At 42.4% G+C, this 19,845-nt stretch overlaps 1 protein-coding gene across 2 annotated transcripts in view; it reads right to left on the bottom strand.

Moving 5' to 3' along the window:
* The window catches only part of LOC118940177 (mitotic spindle assembly checkpoint protein MAD1-like), a 102,570-nt gene extending 84,380 nt beyond the window's left edge, over window positions 1-18,190 (bottom strand). The window contains exons 1-10 of one of the 2 annotated variants that reach the window (XM_036948491.1): window positions 18,001-18,190; window positions 16,906-16,944; window positions 16,459-16,599; window positions 15,669-15,809; window positions 14,981-15,160; window positions 12,341-12,465; window positions 12,026-12,107; window positions 10,622-10,752; window positions 10,072-10,186; window positions 9,754-9,815 (exon numbers count right to left, since the gene is read on the bottom strand). In XM_036948491.1, coding sequence (XP_036804386.1) covers window positions 9,754-9,815; window positions 10,072-10,186; window positions 10,622-10,752; window positions 12,026-12,107; window positions 12,341-12,465; window positions 14,981-15,160; window positions 15,669-15,809; window positions 16,459-16,599; window positions 16,906-16,911 — 983 coding nt within the window. In that variant the 5' untranslated portion in view covers window positions 16,912-16,944; window positions 18,001-18,190. Of the gene's footprint in view, window positions 1-9,753; window positions 9,816-10,071; window positions 10,187-10,621; window positions 10,753-12,025; window positions 12,108-12,340; window positions 12,466-14,980; window positions 15,161-15,668; window positions 15,810-16,458; window positions 16,636-16,905; window positions 16,945-18,000 lie in introns of both variants that reach the window. The other variant, XM_036948492.1, reaches the window with a different exon arrangement.
* Window positions 18,191-19,845: the final 1,655 nt, after the last annotated feature.

Below are 19,845 nucleotides of genomic sequence, written 5' to 3'. Positions count from 1 at the left end.
ATACAGCTACACCCAGAGACATACAGTATATTAACCTGTGTGTGATACAGCTACACCCTATAGACATACAGTATATTAACCTGTGTGTGGTACAGCTACACCCAGAGACATACAGTATATTAACCTGTGTGTGATACAGCTACACCCTATAGACATACAGTATATTAACCTGTGTGTGATACAGCTACACCCAGAGACATACAGTATATTAACCTGTGTGTGGTACAGCTACACCCAGAGACATACAGTATATTAACCTGTGTGGTACAGCTACACCCTATAGACATACAGTATATTAACCTGTGTGTGGTACAGCTACACCCAGAGACATACAGTATATTAACCTGTGTGTGATACAGCTACACCCTATAGACATACAGTATATTAACCTGTGTGTGGTACAGCTACACCCAGAGACATACAGTATATTAACCTGTGTGTGATACAGCTACACCCAGAGACATACAGTATATTAACCTGTGTGTGATACAGCTACACCCAGAGACATACAGTATATTAACCTGTGTGATACAGCTACACCCAGAGACATACAGTATATTAACCTGTGTGTGGTACAGCTACACCCAGAGACATACAGTATATTAACCTGTGTGTGATACAGCTACACCCTATAGACATACAGTATATTAACCTGTGTGTGGTACAGCTACACCCAGAGACATACAGTATATTAACCTGTGTGTGGTACAGCTACACCCAGAGACATACAGTATATTAACCTGTGTGATACAGCTACACCCAGAGACATACAGTATATTAACCTGTGTGATACAGCTACACCCTATAGACATACAGTATATTAACCTGTGTGTGATACAGCTACACCCTATAGACATACAGTATATTAACCTGTGTGTGGTACAGCTACACCCTATAGACATACAGTATATTAACCTGTGTGTGGTACAGCTACACCCAGAGACATACAGTATATTAACCTGTGTGATACAGCTACACCCAGAGACATACAGTATATTAACCTGTGTGTGGTACAGCTACACCCAGAGACATACAGTATATTAACCTGTGTGATACAGCTACACCCAGAGACATACAGTATATTAACCTGTGTGATACAGCTACACCCTATAGACATACAGTATATTAACCTGTGTGTGATACAGCTACACCCTATAGACATACAGTATATTAACCTGTGTGTGGTACAGCTACACCCTATAGACATACAGTATATTAACCTGTGTGTGGTACAGCTACACCCAGAGACATACAGTATATTAACCTGTGTGGTACAGCTACACCCTATAGACATACAGTATATTAACCTGTGTGGTACAGCTACACCCAGAGACATACAGTATATTAACCTGTGTGTGATACAGCTACACCCAGAGACATACAGTATATTAACCTGTGTGTGGTACAGCTACACCCAGAGACATACAGTATATTAACCTGTGTGTGGTACAGCTACACCCAGAGACATACAGTATATTAACCTGTGTGGTACAGCTACACCCAGAGACATACAGTATATTAACCTGTGTGTGGTACAGCTACACCCAGAGACATACAGTATATTAACCTGTGTGTGATACAGCTACACCCAGAGACATACAGTATATTAACCTGTGTGTGGTACAGCTACACCCAGAGACATACAGTATATTAACCTGTGTGTGGTACAGCTACACCCAGAGACATACAGTATATTAACCTGTGTGTGGTACAGCTACACCCTATAGACATACAGTATATTAACCTGTGTGTGGTACAGCTACACCCAGAGACATACAGTATATTAACCTGTGTGGTACAGCTACACCCAGAGACATACAGTATATTAACCTGTGTGTGATACAGCTACACCCAGAGACATACAGTATATTAACCTGTGTGTGGTACAGCTACACCCAGAGACATACAGTATATTAACCTGTGTGTGATATACAGTCAATCCCGGAAAATGTTAAGAACTTTGAAAGTTTCTTCAAGTGCAGTCTATAAAACCCTCAGGCGCTCTGATGAAACTGTCTCTCATGAGGACCACCACAGGAAGACCCAGAGTTACCTCTGCTGCAGAGGATAAGTTCATTACAGTTAACTGTCTCTCATGAGGACCGCCACAGGAAAGGAAGACCAGGGAGTTACCTCTGCTGCAGAGGATAAGTTCATTACAGTTAACTGTCTCTCATGAGGACCGCCACAGGAAAGGAAGACCAGGGAGTTACCTCTGCTGCAGAGGATAAGTTCATTAGTTACCAGCCTCAGAAATTGCAGACCAAATAAATGCTTCACAGAGTTCAAGTAACTGACACATCTCAACATCAACTGTTCAGAGGAGACTGTGTGAATCAGGCCTTCATGGTCAAATTCCTGCAAAGAAACCACTACTGACGGACACCAATAAGAAGAAGAGACTTGCTTGGGCCAAGAAACACGATCAATGGACATTAGACCGGTGGAAATCTGTCCTTTGGTCTAATGAGTCCAAATCTGCAATTTTTGGTTCCAACCGCCGTGTCTTTGTGAGGCGGAGAGTAGGTGAACGGATGATCTCCACATGTGTGGTTCCCACCGTGAAGCACGGAGGAGGAGGTGTGATGGTGCTTTGCTGGTGACAGTGACATAATTGATTTAGAATTCAAGGCACACTTATCCAGCACGACAACCACAGCATTCTGCAGCGATAAACCATCCCATCTGGTTTGGGCTTAGACCCACTATCATTTGTTTTTCAACAGGACAATGACGTATGGGAGAGGGGGGGGGGGGGGGGGGGGGGGGCAATGCTATGTGAGAGTACCGTATGGGAGAGAGGGGGGGGGGGGGGGGGTAATGCTATGTGAGAGTACTGTATGGGAGAGAGGGGGGGTAATGCTATGTGAGAGTACCGTATGGGAGAGAGGGGGGGGGGTAATGCTATGTGAGAGTACCGTATGGGAGAGAGGGGGGGGGGGGGGGGGGTAATGCTATGTGAGAGTACCGTATGGGAGAGAGGGGGGGTAATGCTATGTGAGAGTACCGTATGGGAGAGAGGGGGGGGGGGGGGGGTAATGCTATGTGAGAGTATCGTATGAGAGAGAGGGGGGGTAATGCTATGTGAGAGTACCGTATGGGAGAGAGGGGGGGGGGGGGGGGTAATGCTATGTGAGAGTATCGTATGAGAGAGAGGGGGGGTAATGCTATGTGAGAGTACCGTATGGGAGAGAGAGGGGGGGGGGGGGGGTAATGCTATGTGAGAGTATCGTATGGGAGAGAGAACGTGCACCATTTAACATTCAATTCACACAGTTTATTAGGTACAGCCATGTTTGAGACATAGGATCCGGTGCACCAGGCACTGAGGACCAAATCACGCTCAACGTCTCTCAGGTCACTCATTTTCCCATCCTAACGTTCAATCAAACAGTAACTGAATGCCTCGATGCCTGTCTGCCTGCTTTCTATAGCAAGTCACGTGACTCCCTGTCTGTAGGAGCCATCTATTTTGGCGAACAAGGTGATGTACCTAATAATCTGGCCACTCAGTGTACAACAAACACTGGGGTAGTCATGAGAGAAAAATATAGTGTGTGTGTGTGTGTGTGTTAGATGCAGTGCAGTGTTTGTAATGTGTCTGATGTGCTTCGCTGCTCATATGGAAACATGCAATCATTCTGTCATTACGGGCTTTCAGCCCAGAACACACACACACACACACATAAAGCAAACAAATACAACGTGTCACTCTCTCTTCACAGAGAGAATGAGGCGCCAGTATTTTTCATGACTCAAGAGCTCCACCCAGTGGTGAAATATTATACTAGAGACATTCCACCCAGTGGTGAAATATTATACTAGAGACATTCCACCCAGTGGTGAAATATTATACTAGAGACAGAGACATTCCAGCAAGTGGTGAAATATTATACTAGAGACATTCCTCCCAGTGGTGAAATATTATACTAGAGACATTCCACCCAGTGGTGAAATATTATACTAGAGACAGAGACATTCCACCCAGTGGTGAAATATTATACTAGAGACATTCCACCCAGTGGTGAAATATTATACTAGAGACATTCCAGCCAGTGGTGAAATATTATACTAGAGACATTCCACCCAGTGGTGAAATATTATACTAGAGACATTCCTCCCAGTGGTGAAATATTATACTAGAGACATTCCTCCCAGTGGTGAAATATTATACTAGAGACATTCCTCCCAGTGGTGAAATATTATACTAGAGACATTCCTCCCAGTGGTGAAATATTATACTAGAGACATTCCACCTAGTGGTGAAATATTATACTAGAGACAGAGACATTCCACCCAGTGGTGAAATATTACACTAGAGACATTCCACCCAGGGGTGAAATATTATACTAGAGACATTCCACCCAGGGGTGAAATATTATACTAGAGACATTCCTCCCAGTGGTGAAATATTATACTAGAGACATTCCTCCCAGTGGTGAAATATTATACTAGAGACATTCTACCCAGTGGTGAAATATTATACTAGAGACATTCCTCCCAGTGGTGAAATATTATACTAGAGACATTCCACCCAGTGGTGAAATATTATACTAGAGACATTCCACCTAGTGGTGAAATATTATACTAGAGACATTCCTCCCAGTGGTGAAATATTATACTAGAGACATTCCTCCCAGTGGTGAAATATTATACTAGAGACATTCCACCCAGTGGTGAAATATTATACTAGAGACAGAGACATTCCACCCAGTGGTGAAATATTATACTAGAGACATTCCACCTAGTGGTGAAATATTATACTAGAGACATTCCTCCCAGTGGTGAAATATTATACTAGAGACATTCCACCTAGTGGTGAAATATTATACTAGAGACATTCCACCCAGTGGTGAAATATTATACTAGAGACATTCCACCCAGTGGTGAAATATTATACTAGAGACAGAGACATTCCACCCAGTGGTGAAATATTATACTAGAGACATTCCTCCCAGTGGTGAAATATTATACTAGAGACATTCCACCCAGTGGTGAAATATTATACTAGAGACAGAGACATTCCACCCAGTGGTGAAATATTATACTAGAGACAGAGACATTCCACCCAGTGGAGAAATATTATACTAGAGACATTCCACCCAGTGGAGAAATATTATACTAGAGACAGAGACATTCCACCCAGTGGTGAAATATTATACTAGAGACATTCCACCCAGTGGTGAAATATTATACTAGAGACAGAGACATTCCACCCAGTGGTGAAATATTATACTAGAGACATTCCACCCAGTGGTGAAATATTATACTAGAGACATTCTACCCAGTGGTGAAATATTATACTAGAGACATTCTACCCAGTGGTGAAATATTATACCAGAGACATTCCACCCAGTGGTGAAATATTATACTAGAGACATTCCACCCAGTGGTGAAATATTATACTAGAGACATTCCACCCAGTGGTGAAATATTATACTAGAGACAGAGACATTCCACCCAGTGGTGAAATATTATACTAGAGACAGAGACATTCCACCCAGTGGTGAAATATTATACTAGAGACAGTCCACCCAGTGGTGAAATATTATACTAGAGACAGAGACATTCCACCCAGTGGTGAAATATTATACTAGAGACAGAGACATTCTACCCAGTGGTGAAATATTATACCAGAGACATTCCACCCAGTGGTGAAATATTATACCAGAGACATTCCACCCAGTGGTGAAATATTATACTAGAGACATTCCACCCAGTGGTGAAATATTGTACTAGAGACATTCCACCCAGTGGTGAAATATTATACTAGAGACATTCCACCCAGTGGTGAAATATTATACTAGAGACATTCCACCCAGTGGTGAAATATTATACTAGAGACATTCCTCCCAGTGGTGAAATATTGTACTAGAGACATTCCACCCAGTGGTGAAATATTATACTAGAGACATTCCACCCAGTGGTGAAATATTATACTAGAGACAGAGACATTCCACCCAGTGGTGAAATATTATACTAGAGACATTCCACCCAGTGGTGAAATATTATACTAGAGACAGAGACATTCCACCCAGTGGTGAAATATTATACTAGAGACATTCCTCCCAGTGGTGAAATATTGTACTAGAGACATTCCACCCAGTGGTGAAATATTATACTAGAGACATTCCACCCAGTGGTGAAATATTATAATAGAGACATTCCACCCAGTGGTGAAATATTATACTAGAGACATTCCACCCAGTGGTGAAATATTATACTAGAGACAGAGACATTCCACCCAGTGGTGAAATATTATACTAGAGACATTCCACCCAGTGGTGAAATATTGTACTAGAGACATTCCACCCAGTGGTGAAATATTATACTAGAGACATTCCACCCAGTGGTGAAATATTATAATAGAGACATTCCACCCAGTGGTGAAATATTATACTAGAGACATTCCACCCAGTGGTGAAATATTATACTAGAGACATTCCACCCAGTGGTGAAATATTATACTAGAGACATTCCTCCCAGTGGTGAAATATTGTACTAGAGACATTCCACCCAGTGGTGAAATATTATACTAGAGACATTCCACCCAGTGGTGAAATATTATACTAGAGACAGAGACATTCCACCCAGTGGTGAAATATTATACTAGAGACATTCCACCCAGTGGTGAAATATTATACTAGAGACAGAGACATTCCAGCCAGTGGTGAAATATTATACTAGAGACATTCCACCCAGTGGTGAAATATTATACTAGAGACATTCCACCCAGTGGTGAAATATTATACTAGAGACATTCCACCCAGTGGTGAAATATTATACTAGAGACATTCCACCCAGTGGTGAAATATTATACTAGAGACATTCCACCCAGTGGTGAAATATTATACTAGAGACATTCCACCCAGTGGTGAAATATTATACTAGAGACAGAGACATTCCACCCAGTGGTGAAATATTATACTAGAGACATTCCACCCAGTGGTGAAATATTATACTAGAGACATTCCACCCAGTGGTGAAATATTATACTAGAGACATTCCACCCAGTGGTGAAATATTATACTAGAGACAGAGACATTCCACCCAGTGGTGAAATATTATACTAGAGACATTCCACCCAGTGGTGAAATATTATACTAGAGACATTCCACCCAGTGGTGAAATATTATACTAGAGACATTCCACCGAGTGGTGAAATATTATACTAGAGACATTCCACCCAGTGGTGAAATATTATACTAGAGACATTCCACCCAGTGGTGAAATATTATACTAGAGACATTCCAGCCAGTGGTGAAATATTATACTAGAGACATTCCACCGAGTGGTGAAATATTATACTAGAGACATTCCACCCAGTGGTGAAATATTATACTAGAGACAGAGACATTCCACCCAGTGGTGAAATATTATACTAGAGACATTCCACCCAGTGGTGAAATATTATACTAGAGACATTCCACCCAGTGGTGAAATATTATACTAGAGACATTCCACCCAGTGGTGAAATATTATACTAGAGACATTCCACCCAGTGGTGAAATATTATACTAGAGACAGAGACATTCCACCAAGTGGTGAAATATTATACTAGAGACAGAGACATTCCAGCCAGTGGTGAAATATTATACTAGAGACAGTCCACCCAGTGGTGAAATATTATACTAGAGACATTCCACCCAGTGGTGAAATATTATACTAGAGACATTCCACCCAGTGGTGAAATATTATACTAGAGACAGAGACATTCCACCCAGTGGTGAAATATTATACTAGAGACATTCCAGCCAGTGGTGAAATATTATACTAGAGACAGAGACATTCCAGCCAGTGGTGAAATATTATACTAGAGACATTCCACCCAGTGGTGAAATATTATACTAGAGACAGAGACATTCCAGCCAGTGGTGAAATATTATACTAGAGACATTCCACCCAGTGGTGAAATATTATACTAGAGACAGAGACATTCCACCCAGTGGTGAAATATTATACTAGAGACAGAGACATTCCACCCAGTGGTGAAATATTATACTAGAGACAGTCCACCCAGTGGTGAAATATTATACTAGAGACATTCCACCCAGTGGTGAAATATTATACTAGAGACATTCCACCCAGTGGTGAAATATTATACTAGAGACATTCCACCCAGTGGTGAAATATTATTCTAGAGACATTCCACCCAGTGGTGAAATATTATTCTAGAGACATTCCACCCAGTGGTGAAATATTATACTAGAGACATTCCACCCAGTGGTGAAATATTATACTAGAGACATTCCAGCCAGTGGTGAAATATTATACTAGAGACATTCCACCCAGTGGTGAAATATTATACTAGAGACATTCCACCCAGTGGTGAAATATTATACTAGAGACATTCCAGCCAGTGGTGAAATATTATACTAGAGACATTCCACCCAGTGGTGAAATATTATACTAGAGACATTCCACCCAGTGGTGAAATATTATACTAGAGACATTCCACCCAGTGGTGAAATATTATACTAGAGACATTCCACCCAGTGGTGAAATATTATACTAGAGACATTCCAGCCAGTGGTGAAATATTATACTAGAGACATTCCACCTAGTGGTGAAATATTATACTAGAGACAGAGACATTCCACCCAGTGGTGAAATATTATACTAGAGACATTCCACCCAGTGGTGAAATATTATACTAGAGACAGAGACATTCCACCCAGTGGTGAAATATTATACTAGAGACATTCCACCCAGTGGTGAAATATTATACTAGAGACAGAGACATTCCACCCAGTGGTGAAATATTATACTAGAGACAGAGACATTCCACCCAGTGGTGAAATATTATACTAGAGACATTCCACCCAGTGGTGAAATATTATACTAGAGACATTCCACCCAGTGGTGAAATATTATACTAGAGACATTCCAGCCAGTGGTGAAATATTATACTAGAGACATTCCACCTAGTGGTGAAATATTATACTAGAGACAGAGACATTCCACCCAGTGGTGAAATATTATACTAGAGACATTCCACCCAGTGGTGAAATATTATACTAGAGACAGAGACATTCCACCCAGTGGTGAAATATTATACTAGAGACATTCCACCCAGTGGTGAAATATTATACTAGAGACAGAGACATTCCACCCAGTGGTGAAATATTATACTAGAGACAGAGACATTCCACCCAGTGGTGAAATATTATACTAGAGACATTCCACCCAGTGGTGAAATATTATACTAGAGACATTCCACCCAGTGGTGAAATATTATACTAGAGACATTCCACCCAGTGGTGAAATATTATACTAGAGACATTCCACCCAGTGGTGAAATATTATACTAGAGACATTCCACCCAGTGGTGAAATATTATACTAGAGACATTCCACCCAGTGGTGAAATATTATACTAGAGACATTCCACCCAGTGGTGAAATATTATACTAGAGACATTCCACCCAGTGGTGAAATATTATACTAGAGACAGAGACATTCCACCCAGTGGTGAAATATTATACTAGAGACAGAGACATTCCACCCAGTGGTGAAATATTATACTAGAGACATTCCACCCAGTGGTGAAATATTATACTAGAGACATTCCACCCAGTGGTGAAATATTATACTAGAGACAGAGACATTCCACCCAGTGGTGAAATATTATACTAGAGACATTCCACCCAGTGGTGAAATATTATACTAGAGACATTCCACCCAGTGGTGAAATATTATACTAGAGACATTCCACCCAGTGGTGAAATATTATACTAGAGACATTCCAGCTGACCGTATGTTGAGTCCAGTAGACTGTCCCAGGTTCTCCCAGGCCTGCAGTTTCTGAGACAGTTTCTGAAGGAGGAGAGGAAGGAACAAGATGACACACCAGGGTGTCGGGATTCAAGGTTTCACATTTACAAATTCAACTACTACGCAGATTGTTTCCAACCCTGAGATTTGTTTATTTTTCACCAATTAAAAAAATAAATGTTACGTTTCCTTTTCAGTTGTGTATCAGAACAACCATTAGTTAGAACAGACAGCACACTGCAAATGTTTCTCCTCCAGCCCGGTTTCACATTTAAAAAACACAAAACAGGTCACACACCTCCTTCTCCAGCTCCACGTTCACCATCTCCTCTTTCATCTTCTCCATCCGTTCTACCTTACGTCTCAAACCCTCCGTTTCCTCCTTCAGCAGGATCACGTTCTCCCTCGTCTCCCTGGGATACGGAGTGAGGGGAGACAGTGAGAGAGAGTGAGAGAGAGAGAGAGAGAGGTTTAAGAGACATTAATGATAGTTGTCTTCTTTTACAACCTACAAATAACCTCTTAGCTGTCCTGCTCCATGTGTTCTAGTAGTGTTACCTGAGGTAAACATTCTCCTCTCTTAGCAGTCCTGCTCCATGTGTTCTAGTAGTGTTACCTGAGGTTAACATTCTCCTCTCTTAGCTGTCCTGCTCCATGTGTTCTAGTAGTGTTACCTGAGGTAAACATTATCCTCTCTTAGCTGTCCTGCTCCATGTGTTCTAGTAGTGTTACCTGAGGTAAACATTCTCCTCTCTTAGCTGTCCTGCTCCATGTGTTCTAGTAGTGTTACCTGAGGTAAACATTCTCCTCTCTTAGCTGTCCTGCTCCATGTGTTCTAGTAGTGTTACCTGAGGTAAACATTCTCCTCTCTTAGCTGTCGGAGCTCCTTGTCCATATCTGGGACCCTAGCGACCTCTGACCTCATGTTCTTCACTATGACAACATCCTGTTCCTGCAGAGCCAACTTCCTCTCCAACTCCTGGGGGGGGGGGGGGGGGGGGGGACACACACACACACACACACCTTTGAGTGGTATTCTCCGCTCATGAAAGAGAGATTTAATGACAATCTGAAAGGTGAACATCGTGGAGTTTGAGGTTGTGTGTTAGACTGAAGAGTTAATAGCATCTCTTAATTTGATGGCAGGTCATTTAAACCCAGAAACAATAAATGGTGATTACATTACATAAAAAAATGACCACTTAACTTCCTAAATGACACTTTGGAGAGAGAACACACATGGATGCCAAGATAAGCAGAAGCAAAAGAAATGGACCTGCACCTGTTCAACAGCTCAAAACCTCCACAGGCATATAAAGCACCACAGAATAAGCAAGATTGATACTTCAGTCCTTTTCCTAGTACCAACTCTAGTCCCAATCTCAACCCCAGTCCTAATCCTAATTTAGCTCCAACTCTAGTCCCAATCTCAACCCCAGTCCTAATCCTAATTTAGCTCCAACTCTAGTCCCAATCTCAACCCCAGTCCTAATCCTAATTTAGCTCCAACTCTAGTCCCAATCTCAACCCCAGTCCTAATCCTACTATAGCTCCAACTCTAGGCCCAATCTCAATCCCAGTCCTAATCCTAACCTAGTTCCCCAACTCTAGTCCCAATCTCAGCCCCAGTCCTAATCCTAACCTAGCTCCAACTCTAGTCCCAATCTCAATCCCAGTCCTAATCCTAACCTAGTTCCCCAACACTAGTCCCAATCTCAGCCCCAGTCCTAATCCCAACCTAGCTCCAACTCTAGTCCCAATCTCAATCCCAGTCCTAATCCTGACCTAGCTCAAACTCTAGTCCCAATCTCAACCCCAGTCCTAATCCTAATTTAGCTCCAACTCTAGTCCCAATCTCAACCCCAGTCCTAATCTAGCTCCAACTCTAGTCCCAATCTCAGCCCCAGTCCTAATCCTAACCTAGCTCAAACTCTAGTCCCAATCTCAACCCCAGTCCTAATCCTAATTTAGCTCCAACTCTAGTCCCAATCTCAGCCCCAGTCCTAATCCTAACCTAGCTCCAACTCTAGTCCCAATCTCAATCCCAGTCCTAATCCTAACCTAGTTCCCCAACTCTAGTCCCAATTTGAATTCAGGTATTATCAGTCTCAATCTTCATACATCAGTCAACCCTAGTCCTAACCTCCTAGTTTTCTAAAACCTAGTCCCAATCTGAACTGTGTTAATACCAATCTTAATCTAGACATCATTCATTTTAGTCCTACTTTGAACAACAATAATCCTAGCCTCACCTTAATCTTGAGTTCATGGTCGGAGCAGGTGGATGATGCTAACTGGAGGGCCTGGCACCGCTGAGACACTTCCTGGTACTTCCTGTAAAGAGGACCAGTCAGGGGGGAGGAAATCGAGGCAGAACCAATCAGAGGGAAGGGAAGCCAGGAAATACCAATCAGAAGAAAGGAAATCCAGGCAGGACCAATCAGAAGAAAGGAAATCCAGACAGGACCAATCAGAAGAAAGGAAATCCAGACAGGACCAATCAGAAGGAAGGAAATCCAGACAGGACGAATCAGAAGAAAGGAAATCCAGGAAGTAGTGTGTGTTACCTGTGTTGTAGCTCCACTTGTTCCTGTAGTCCCTGGTTCTCCAGTGTCTGGTTAGAGATGGTGTTGTCCCGCGTCTGGACCTGCTGCTTCAGGTCCCGGATCTCATCCTTTAAACCGCTCACAGTCTGCAGGGACCAATAACACATAGTGTAGTCATCAATCTCATCCTCAATCTCATCCTCAACCTCATCCTCTACAGGGACAAATAACACATAGTGTAGTCATCAATCTCATCCTTTAAACCGCTCATCCTCTACAGGGACAAATAACACAGTGTAGTCATCCATCTCATCCTCAATCTCATCCTTTAAACCGCTCGCCTTCTACAGCTGCCTCCTGCGGGGACGCGGGTTGGGATTTAAAATATATATATATAAATAGGACAACTAATGAGTTACTCCACAGAAAAGTAGCAATTTGACGATGTGAGTGGAGACTAGAGGTCGACCGGTTAATTAGGGACGATTTCTAGTTTTCATAACAATCGGGAATTTTTGGACGCCGATTACATTACAGTACACTGCATTGCATTGCATTCCATGAGGAGACTGAGTGGCAGGCTTGACCACCTGGTACGCGAGTGCAGTAGGAGCCAAGGTAAGTTGCTAGCTAGCATTAAACTTATCTTATAAAAAAAACAACCAATCTTCACATCATCACTAGTTAACTACACATAGTTGATGATATTACCAGGTTAACTAGCTTGTCCTGCGTTGCATATAGTCGATACGGTGCCTTTTAATTTATCATCGAGTCACAGCCTACCTCGCCAAACGGGGGATGATTTAACAAGAACACAATCATTGCACGAATGTACCTCACCATGAACATCAATGCCTTTCTTAAAATCAATACACAGAAGTATATATATTTCTTAAACCTGCATATTTAGTTAAAATAAATTAATGTTAGCAGGCTATATTAACCAGGTGAAATTGTGTCACTTCTCTTGCGTTCATTGCACGCAGAGTCAGGGTATATACAACAGAGTGGGCCGCCTGGCTCGTTGCAAACATAATTATGACATAACATTGAAGGTTGTGCAATGTAACAGCAATATTTAGACTGAGGGATGCCACCCGTTAGATAAAATACAGAACAGTTCTGTATTTCACTGAAAGAATAAACGTTTTGTTTTCTAAATGATAGTTTCCGGATGTGTTAATGACCAAAGGCTCGTATTTCTGTGTGTTAATATTATATTATAATTAAGTCTACAATTTGATATTTGATAGCGCAGTCTGACTGAGCGGTGGCAGGCAGCAGAAGGCTCGTAAGCATTCATTCAAACAGAACTTTCCTGCATTTGCCAGCAGCTCTTTGCAATGCTTGAAGCACAGCGCTGTTTATGACTTCAAGCCTATCAACTCCTGAGATTAGGCTGGCAACACTAAAGTGCCTATTAGAACATCCAATAGTCAAAGGTATATGAAATACAAATGGTAGAGAGAGAAATAGTCAACATGTAGTAATTCCTAGAATAACTACAACCTAAAACTTCTTAACTGGGAATAATGAAGAACTGGGAATGTTGAACCACCAGCTTTCATATGTTCTCATGTTCTGAGCAAGGAACTTAAACTTTTTTTACATGGCACATATTGCACTTTTACTTTCTTCTCCAACACTTTGTTTTTGCATTATTTAAACCAAAATTGAGCATGATTCATTATTTATTTGAGACTAAATAGAGTTGATTTATGTATTATATAAAGTTAAAATTAAAGTGTTCATTCAGTATTGTTGTAATTGTCATTATTACAAATAAAAATATAAAAATCGGCATTGTCTTTTTTTGATCCTCGAATAAAACTTTATCAGCATTGAAAAATCCTCATCAGTCGACCCCTAGTGGAGACATAAAGTTGTGGAGTGATTTTATGGTATAATCTGATCTCTGTTACAGGTGTACCTGGTTAGAGGAGTGATCTGATGGTATAATCTGATCTCTGTTACAGGTGTACCTGGTTAGAGGAGTGATCTGATGGTATAATCTGATCTCTGTTACAGGTGTACCTGGTTAGAGGAGTGATCTGATGGTATAATCTGATCTCTGTTACAGGTGTACCTGGTTAGAGGAGTGATTTTATGGTATAATCTGATCTCTGTTACAGGTGTACCTGGTTAGAGGAGTGATTTTATGGTATAATCTGATCTCTGTTACAGGTGTACCTGGTTAGAGGAGTGATTTTATGGTATAATCTGAACTCTGTTACAGGTAGGTTTGGTTAGAGGAGTGATTTTATGGTATAATCTGATCTCTGTTACAGGTGTACCTGGTTAGAGGAGTGATTTTATGGTATAATCTGATCTCTGTTACAGGTGTACCTGGTTAGAGGAGTGATTTTATGGTATAATCTGATCTCTGTTACAGGTGTACCTGGTTAGAGGAGTGATTTTATGGTATAATCTGAACTCTGTTACAGGTAGGTTTGGTTAGAGGAGTGATTTTATGGTATAATCTGATCTCTGTTACAGGTGTACCTGGTTAGAGGAGTGATTTTATGGTATAATCTGATCTCTGTTACAGGTGTACCTGGTTAGAGGAGTGATTTTATGGTATAATTTGATCTCTGTTACAGGTGTACCTGGTTAGAGGAGTGATTTTATGGTATAATCTGAACTCTGTTACAGGGATACCTGGTTAGAGGTGTTGAGCCATCCGTCCCTCTCCTCCACCCTTCTGTTGAGAGACTCTAGGGTCCGATGTAGAGCACGGTTTGCCTCTGCCTTTTCCGATAGGCTCTGGCTAGACTCCGCCTCCCTCTCTTCCAGGCGTCTGATTCGTCCCAGCAGGTCCTGGTTACGGTCCACCTCACGCTGGAACAATTAGAACGTGGGCCATAGAAGTCAGAACACAGAATTTAGAACACAGAACACAGAATATGAATACACAGAATACTCCAGGTGTGTGTGTGTGTTACCTCCAGGTGTATGTGTGTGTGTGTGTGTTACCTCCAGGTGTATGTGTAGGTGTGTGTGTGTGTGTTACCTCCAGGTGTGTGTGTGTGTTACCTCCAGGTGTATGTGTGTGTTACCTCCAGGTGTATGTGTGTGTTACCTCCAGGTGTATGTGTTACCTTCAGGTGTATGTGTATGTGTTACCTCCAGGTGTATGTGTATGTGTTACCTCCAGGTGTACGTGTTACCTCCAGGTGTATGTGTATGTGTTACCTCCAGGTGTATGTGTATGTGTTACCTCCAGGTGTATGTGTATGTGTCACCTCCAGGTGTATGTGTATGTGTTACCTCCAGGTGTATGTGTATGTGTGTGTGTTACCTCCAGGTGTATGTGTGTGTTACCTCCAGGTGTGTGTGTGTTACATACCTCAAAGTCCCTAGCGCTCAGCGTTGCGTTCTTCTCCAGTTCGATGCGTGCTCTCTTGTGACTGATCTCCATCTGTCTCTTCTCCTGGTCCATCTGGATCAGCTGGGTCTTAGACTGAACCTTCTCTGCTGCCTCCAGCAACTACACACAGAGACACACGGGTCACTTCCTGTGTCTTACATACACAGGTTTCAGACTGAACCTTCTCTGCTGCCTCCAGCAACTACACACAGAGACACACGGGTCAATTCCTGTGTCTTACATACACAGGTTTCAGACTGAACCTTCTCTGCTGCCTCCAGCAACTACACACAGAGACACACGGGTCACTTCCTGTGTCTTACATACACAGGTTTCAGACTGAACCTTCTCTGCTGCCTCCAGCAACTACACACAGAGACACACGGGTCAATTCCTGTGTCTTACATACACAGGTTTCAGACTGAACCTTCTCTGCTGCCTCCAGCAACTACACACAGAGACACACGGGTCACTTCCTGTGTCTTACATACACAGGTTTCAGACTGAACCTTCTCTCTGCAGTCTCTGGTCATTCACAACAACACAATGTGTCGGTCTCAGTCCCACCACCTCTGTCCTCTAAATACTGGTTCTGTAGGATGTGGTTCTGTGTGCGTCTGTCCTACTCCACCCACCTGTAATCTCTGCAGGTACTGGTTCTGTAGGACGTGGGTCTGTGTGTGTCTGTCCTACTCCACCCACCTGTAATCTCTGCAGGTACTGGTTCTGTAGGACGTGGGTCTGTGTGTGTCTGTCCTACTCCACCCACCTGTAATCTCTGCAGGTACTGGTTCTGTAGGACGTGGCTCTGCACCGGGGCGGGTTCTCCCTGGTTCCGAGACGTGTCCGGAAGAGAGATGAAACTCTTAAAGGACTTCAGAGTGGAGAACACCGTTGTGTCATCCTCAATGTCCATGGTCAACTGTTTACAAGGTTGCTGTAGCTTCTATAAGAGAGAGAGAGACCAACATTTACAGGAGCTACGATGTCCATGGTGGTCAACTGTTTACAAGGTTGCTGTAGCTTCTATAAGAGAGAGACCAACATTTACAGGAGCTACGATGTCCATGGTGGTCAACTGTTTACAAGGTTGCTGTAGCTTCTATAAGAGAGAGACCAACATTTACAGGAGCTACGATGTCCATGGTCAACTGTTTACAAGGTTGCTGTAGCTTCTATAAGAGAGAGAGAGACCAACATTTACAGGAGCTACGATGTCCATGGTGGTCAACTGTTTACAAGGTTGCTGTAGCTTCTATAAGAGAGAGACCAACATTTACAGGAACTACGATGTCCATGGTCAACTGTTTACAAGGTTGCTGTAGCTTCTATAAGAGAGAGAGAGAGAGAGAGAGACCAACATTTACGGGAGCTACGATGTCCATGGTCAACTGTTTACAAGGTTGCTGTAGCTTCTATAAGAGAGAGAGAGAGAGAGACCAACATTTACAGGAGCTACATACAATGTCCATGGTCAAGTGTTTATTTACAAGCTTACTGCACTAGAACAGAGAGGGGGTAACTAGCTGGCAGTAGCTAGTAGCACATATTCCTATGTGACATAGGGGGCTATGTCCATGGTCAACGAGCATTTTGGGGCGACTATCTCTGGTGGGCAAGAGTGGCGCACCACTGGTTCGATTCCAGGCTGTATCACAACCCGGCCGTGACTGGGAGTCCCATAGGGCAGCGCACAATTGGCCCAACGTCTTCCGGGTTAGAGTTTAGTTAAATAAAGGTTAAAGAAATAAAAAGCTACCTTATACGCTGATCCATTCGCACGCGTCGGATGCACAACTCGTACTGCTGATCCGACGCATGCGCCTGGAGCAAAGATAGTCTGGGGTCAAATAAAAATAAAATTGTCCGAAAGTCGCAACATGATGTTTGAAATGAGCATACAAAAGAAAAGTTGGACTTTAGTGACTTTGCACAATTGGAAAGATGAAGGGTCAAGCAGCATGTAACGCCATGGACCAGAGCTACTAACGTGAACTAGTAACGTTAACCAACTAGCCATGCTAACCTGCTACCAGGGATGCCTAATAACTATGGATTACTCGGTTATTTTAAGGATGGACGAGTCACACGTTGTAGTTGATGAACATAAATAATGTGATCACAACATCTCTAAGATAGTTAACGTTGGTTACCTAGACGTCTCGAATCCCCTAGTTAGCTAACGTTAGCTAGCAAGCTCAATCGGCAAATTGTCATCACATGTTGATCGGATAGACGTCGGCAAATAATCCGACTATTAAATCATATGGACACGTTATAGAATTTATTATACAGCTTGATCAGATCTTACCTTGGAACTTGACGTTTAAAAAGTTGACTAGTTGGGTAGTTATAGATAGTAACAACAGCTAGCTAGCATAACTTCGAACTCCCTCCTTTCCGAGAACAAGATCTGTGCTGTTATCGCGAGATTACCTGCTGCGTTCTAAAGAGAGTCAAGGCTGCGCTCGATGCGCATATTGAGCAATTCACTAAATACTTCCGAGTAAGATCATCTTATATCTTTATACCATTTGGTTTGGAAGTGATTTTTATGTAAACTAATCCGTGAAGCGGCTTGAATATATATTTTTAGCAGTTTAGCAGGGTTCCACTGAAACTTATTCTATAGTATTCTTATCTTCTTTGGAATTGGGTTGGCGGATCTTGTAGTGATGGGCATTCCGGCTCTTTTCAGTGAGCTGGCTATGTTGGCTCCTAAACGGCTCTTTTAAAAAAAAGGTTTTGTATTTTTTCAAGTCAAACAGTTTGCGATAGTTTGACTATGATTGGTGTTTAAACAATTCTAATACAATTATTAAATGAAATCATACTCTACCTTAACCACAATGTATTTAAATGTTATTGTTATGAAAAAATGGAATATATAAATAAATGATATTCCATTATGTGGAACTTTCTGTCCATTGATAAACATAGGATGTCCATCAACTCTGTCACATGTCCTGTGGTTACATTTGCTTCTCTCTGGCGGCTGGCTGTGATTGGCTGCAGACCCTTACACAGGGGTATCATTATTGAGGCTGTCACATAGCTGAAAAGAGAGAACAGTAACTTATTAGTTCAGGTTCATGTTTTGTCTACTGATACTACATTCTCATACTACTGCTCATATACATATATAATACTGGATTAAATAATGATGTAGTAATAACTGCTTACTGTACCTCTCTCCACTGATCCCCACAGTGACCTGCTCAAAGGGTTCCAGGACTCCTCCTCCACCACCACCTCCCATTCCTCTTGGGTCAGAGCATCATTGACAATGGCCAGGGTAGCGATGATGGCATCCTTTGACTCAAGAAACCGCTTCAACATATAAAATGTTGAATTCCACCTTGTAGTGTAGTGTTGTTTAGGCCTCAGCTCAGGCATGCCCATCTGGTGTTGTGTAGACCTTAGTTTTTCAGCACCTACTGTGCTACTGTGGAAGTGTTCGACAGCTGCTTTCACTTTGTCCACAGTGGGCTTCATCACCTTCAGAGCATCTCTTACAATCAGGTTGCTTGTGTGGGCAAGACATGGATGATGGGTCCATTTTAAAATGTTCATGGCTTTTGTTTGGTGATGACACGACAGTGGAAGGCCTGATCACAGACAACGATGAGACACCTAATAGGTAGGAGGTCAGAGACCTGGCAGTACGGTGCCAGGACCACAACCTCTCCCTCAACATCAGCAAGACAAAAGAGTTGACTGTGGAAAACACAGGAAACAGAGGTCCAAACACGCCCCCATCACTTCATCACTTCTGTAGTGGTGTAGGGTTCAAGTTCCTCTGGGTTCACATCACCAAGGATCCATCATTTCAACGGGGCTGTAGTGGTGTGGGGTTCAAGTTCCTCTGTGTTCACATCAACAAGGATCCATCACTTCATCACTTCTGTAGTGGTGTGGGGTTCAAGTTCCTCTGTGTTCACATCACCAAGGATCCATCACTTCATCACTTCTGTAGTGGTGTAGGGTTCAAGTTCCTCTGTGTTCACATCACCAAGGATCCATCATTTCAACGGGGCTGTAGTGGTGTGGGGTTCAAGTTCCTCTGTGTTCACATCACCAAGGATATATCATGGTCCACACAAACTAACACAGTCCTAAAGAGGGCACAACAACACCTCTTCCCCCTCAGCAGGCT

This window comes from Oncorhynchus mykiss, chromosome 17, assembly GCF_013265735.2.
Source record: "Oncorhynchus mykiss isolate Arlee chromosome 17, USDA_OmykA_1.1, whole genome shotgun sequence".
NCBI classification, from domain to species: Eukaryota; Metazoa; Chordata; class Actinopteri; order Salmoniformes; family Salmonidae; genus Oncorhynchus; species Oncorhynchus mykiss.
The sequence above is the reverse complement of the archived record's forward strand: the minus strand, read 5'-3'. Positions and strand labels throughout refer to the sequence as shown.